The sequence below is a fragment of the Hydractinia symbiolongicarpus genome, chromosome 3 (assembly GCF_029227915.1).
Source record: "Hydractinia symbiolongicarpus strain clone_291-10 chromosome 3, HSymV2.1, whole genome shotgun sequence".
NCBI lineage: Eukaryota > Metazoa > Cnidaria > Hydrozoa > Anthoathecata > Hydractiniidae > Hydractinia > Hydractinia symbiolongicarpus.
The window spans coordinates 28,857,248-28,861,298 of NC_079877.1; the positions used below are offsets into that span (position 1 = coordinate 28,857,248).

At 34.5% G+C, this 4,051-nt stretch overlaps 1 protein-coding gene across 1 annotated transcript; it reads right to left on the minus strand.

The window, feature by feature from the left end:
* Positions 1 to 402: 402 nt before the first annotated feature.
* LOC130636685 (uncharacterized) lies at positions 403 to 3,012 on the minus strand. The gene is made up of 2 exons (XM_057446489.1): positions 2,721 to 3,012; positions 403 to 2,581 (listed from the first exon to the last, which is right to left on the minus strand). Exon 2 carries the CDS (start codon positions 2,248 to 2,250, stop codon positions 403 to 405), a length of 1,848 nt encoding a protein of 615 aa, XP_057302472.1. The 5' UTR covers positions 2,251 to 2,581; positions 2,721 to 3,012.
* Positions 3,013 to 4,051: the final 1,039 nt, after the last annotated feature.

Genomic DNA, 4,051 nt, shown 5'->3' on the forward strand with positions numbered 1-4,051 from the left:
AACAATCATTGGAAACATATTTGCAATTACTTGGATTCTTAAGGAATGACGGGTTTATAGTTTAACAAGCTAAACAAAAAGAAACATTTATATACTAAGTCTCTTTGATGAAACATAACATATCCAAACAAAATATCACATATAAATCATGAGAATAACAATCAATAAATTTTCCAATATCATAAAAGAGGCGAAATTCGCTCGTTTTCACTGGGAGCACTTTAACAAATTCAAAAAAATTTCAATGAAACGTATATGAAGAACTGAGATCTTTTGGGGGTTATAAGGTTACACTAAAAAGTCCTAAAAAAGTGATTACCAAAAAACTTGATAACAAAATTTTCATTTAAAAAAAGACTAAAAACATTTTTTCAATAATATATGATACAAAACATGAATATTTTAAACAACACCAAATCCAGTCCCTCCGAATTTAGCAGCAATCTTCAGATTATGCTCAACTTTTTTTGTTGGTAGAGTGGCATTAAGTCCACATGTAGAAATTTTTGGAAAGTTGAAATCACAGTTAAAAAAAATATCAATGTTTTTATCCAAACCCTTTCTGGGAATTTTATCCATTCCAGTGAATAAAAACAGTATGTCTTTAAGAGATATCTCATCATAGTTTCCATTAGCAACATCAGCTAAAAACAGCTCACAGTCACAAATGGCATTGGAAATATCACGGTGTAAATTAGAACCAATTTCTTCGTCGTTGTGAAAGCATAGAATAACAAGAAGCTCATCAAGAGTTAAGATCTTTTCATCTGGCAATAAAAAAGCTTTCATAGTGTGACAATTGGATTGTAACATAAATTCTGGACATATACTTTTTAGTCCTTCTCCAAATTGTGATATTGCGGCACGATTTTTCATCACTAAATAACTGATTGAAAAAACTTGCTTGTTCTGTTCGATATCAGGTACAGGAACAATGTTCAAATCAAGTAGATCTTCATTCTCGCCACTCTCAATTTTATCCAATTTATACTTGAATTCTGCATCATTTATTGGTGTTATTTTATCAGGATATGGCAAATCATACAATGCATTGAAAATGAGCTCAGAGAAACATTCGGGACCTCTTCCAACATGTATAATAGATGCACCTGTTAACTGCCCAAGCTTGTAATATACTTTTTTTAATACACCATCTGGCATTAATTTGAAACAAATTCCTTTGTCATCTCCGAAAAATACCCCAGGGATAGTGGTAAACCGTCTCATTGACAATGAGTAAAATTCGCGCAGCGGTCCACCTGCATCAGCACCGGGTTCACCTGCAAATCTGATAGCTATTTTTTCAGACGAAAGATCAAAATTTTGACGTAATAATACAGGCCAAAAACGCTGTGAATCTCGTTGTATGATGATATGCTTTGTGTTTACTTTTGGTAAATTGGTGAAGTAGCTTTCACAGTTTTGCATAAATGCGATAGAATCAGTTTCTGTTTCTTCAAACTGTGGAGTAGCATTATCAAAATTATCTGTCTCATAATTTTCCATAAAACGATTCACTTCATCATCACCAAATGCTGAACTGTCCTCTGTTGATTCTAGTTGAAGAGACAATGAGGGTGAGCCAATTGAATGTCTATATCTCACTGGTTTTTGTGTGTTTCTTGAAAAATGTCTCAATCTCAAATCACGAAGAGTAGAATTTTCTACGTTTACATCTATGTCAGTTTTGGCAGTATTTGTCACAGCATCTGGATCGGGTGATGCTAAAAAAGTATCCTCTGTCATAATGTTGTCTGTTTGATCTGCTAGCAAAGTTGCTGTGTAACTTTCATTTTGCTCACAGCGTAGACAGCTACCAATATACGTACAAGAACAAACACTGCATATACTTCTGTCAACAAAATTCGATCCTGGTAAGCTGGGTGGCACAGTAATTGTTGAGGTACCTTCTGCCCATGCAGATGATATTACTGTTTCTTCTGGTCCAATAATTTCTGTATCTAATTCAAACATGCTTGAATATGACTTATTGCACAACTTTGAAAACTCCAACTTCGCAAATGATTTAGGATAGTATAAATATACTTGTATTCCTTTTTTTTTGTCTCTACAACTCAAACCATATGTTTCTATATCAATGAAATCTTGCTCCAGAGAGTGACCGTTATAATTACCAACAAATGTTTGATCTTTCTGTGGTATATCATAGTGTTTACGTATTTCGTCATGTAGCTCAGGGTATTTTGTAGATCGATTAAATAGTGTCAAATAACTCTGGTTGTTTTTCATTGTATATTTTGATAACTTATCTTTACACTTCAATCCAACATTAACTTTGTAGGTTTCCCTTACAGTTATCGGACGGTTATGAATATCATATTTCCCAGAGTGGGCTCTTTTCAATATTTTTCTTAGTTCATCTGCCTTTTCATGAATAGGACTTCTCTTCAACCACAGGGAGTGCAAATATCAGCCGATATGATAATATATCTCCATACGCCAACCCTAGCTCCACAAGCTTTTGTTGTTCAACTTGAGGAGCCACATTATCGTCAATTTTGTTCAGGATGAACGAATTCAACAAATACTCTATACCTCTGGACTCAAGGAAAGTTTTCACCTAAACAAAACATATAGCTATTATCAAAACTGACTTGTGTGATGTGAAAGATTTTCTTAGGTCAGTGTGTTTCTTTGCCTACTATCTTCGTAGATTTGCAAAAAATAAAGCGAAATAAGCTAGCTAATTGCTTGTTTACCTTTTCAAAGCTTCCAGCTGCAGCTGCCATTTTCTGTGAGTTCTGAGAAGTAACTTTCTAAGAATTCCGTTCTAGTGTTCCAGGGCTCTAATTTGCAGACCAGAACACTGCGCCCTTGGCCACATGCCGTTGTTTTTCGAAAATCTTCTGCGGAAGAAAAGCGCGGCCGCGTCATTTACCGCCTGTTTTACTTTAAAATTAACGGCAGAATAAGTGGCAAAAAGCGCGGCCGCGTATTTTAGTACCTGTTTTAACTGCCACATTCTGCGGACCAGATTTGAAAACTGGCGGTAAAACTGGCGGTGAAACACGCGGCCGCTGCTATAAAGACGCGGCCGCGCTTTTTAAAACGCGGCCGCACATAATTTCACGCGGCCGCGTCTTTTACAATGCGCCTATTTTAAATGAAAACAAAACGTTGTAATCAGCCACGGTACATAACAACTAAGTTTAAAGACTTATTTGATCGAAATGAACAGTAGTAGATTTCATTATACGTGCCCTACATTTACAATTATTTATTACTGTGTTCTTTGACAAAATTTTGCAGCTGACTTTCATCTTGATGTGTGTTGTTTATAATTCCCTAACCTCTTACGCAAACCAGCAGCAGGCAAAAATGCAGACGGTAAGCCGTGCGCCCGTCCATTCCAAACTTTTTTTCAGGTAGAGACATATTTTGAAAATGAAATCAAAAAATATATATATATAACTTGCATATAGTTTAGATTTAGAACACAAACAGTACAAAAGTCTTTAACCATAATTTGGCTTTCTTCACCTAAGGTCTGCATTTTTTTGCCTGCCGATTTTCTGATTTTTTTGACCATGCACAAGAATCTTTAAAAAATGTAATTTAATATGATGAGCTTATTTAATATATTAACCAGGCCCATGGAATTTACATTAAGTGAGGCACTTAAATGTAACCTGTATTGTGCATTTTTTGTCACTGCCTTTTAAATGAAGAAAGCTCTTACAAATTTGTCATATCACAAATTTTATTCCTATTTACCTATATACTTAAGGATAGATATAAAGAATGATTTTGTATTAGCTATATATACTTTCTAAGTTTCAGAATTTGAGCAATTTAAATGAGGCCGATAAGGGTTTTGTAACAAAACTTCTAAATCTTGACCAAATATAAACAAACAAGTAAGGTTTTTGAACAAATTGTCCTATTTTTATTTTAGGCCAGTGATTGATTATGCTCCACCAGCATATTTTTACATATCGTGGCCAAGTACAAATTGCATTTTTGGAATTAACACCCTGCACGTATATAATAAACCAGCTTTAACTTAACCTATTATTTATATCGTTTAATG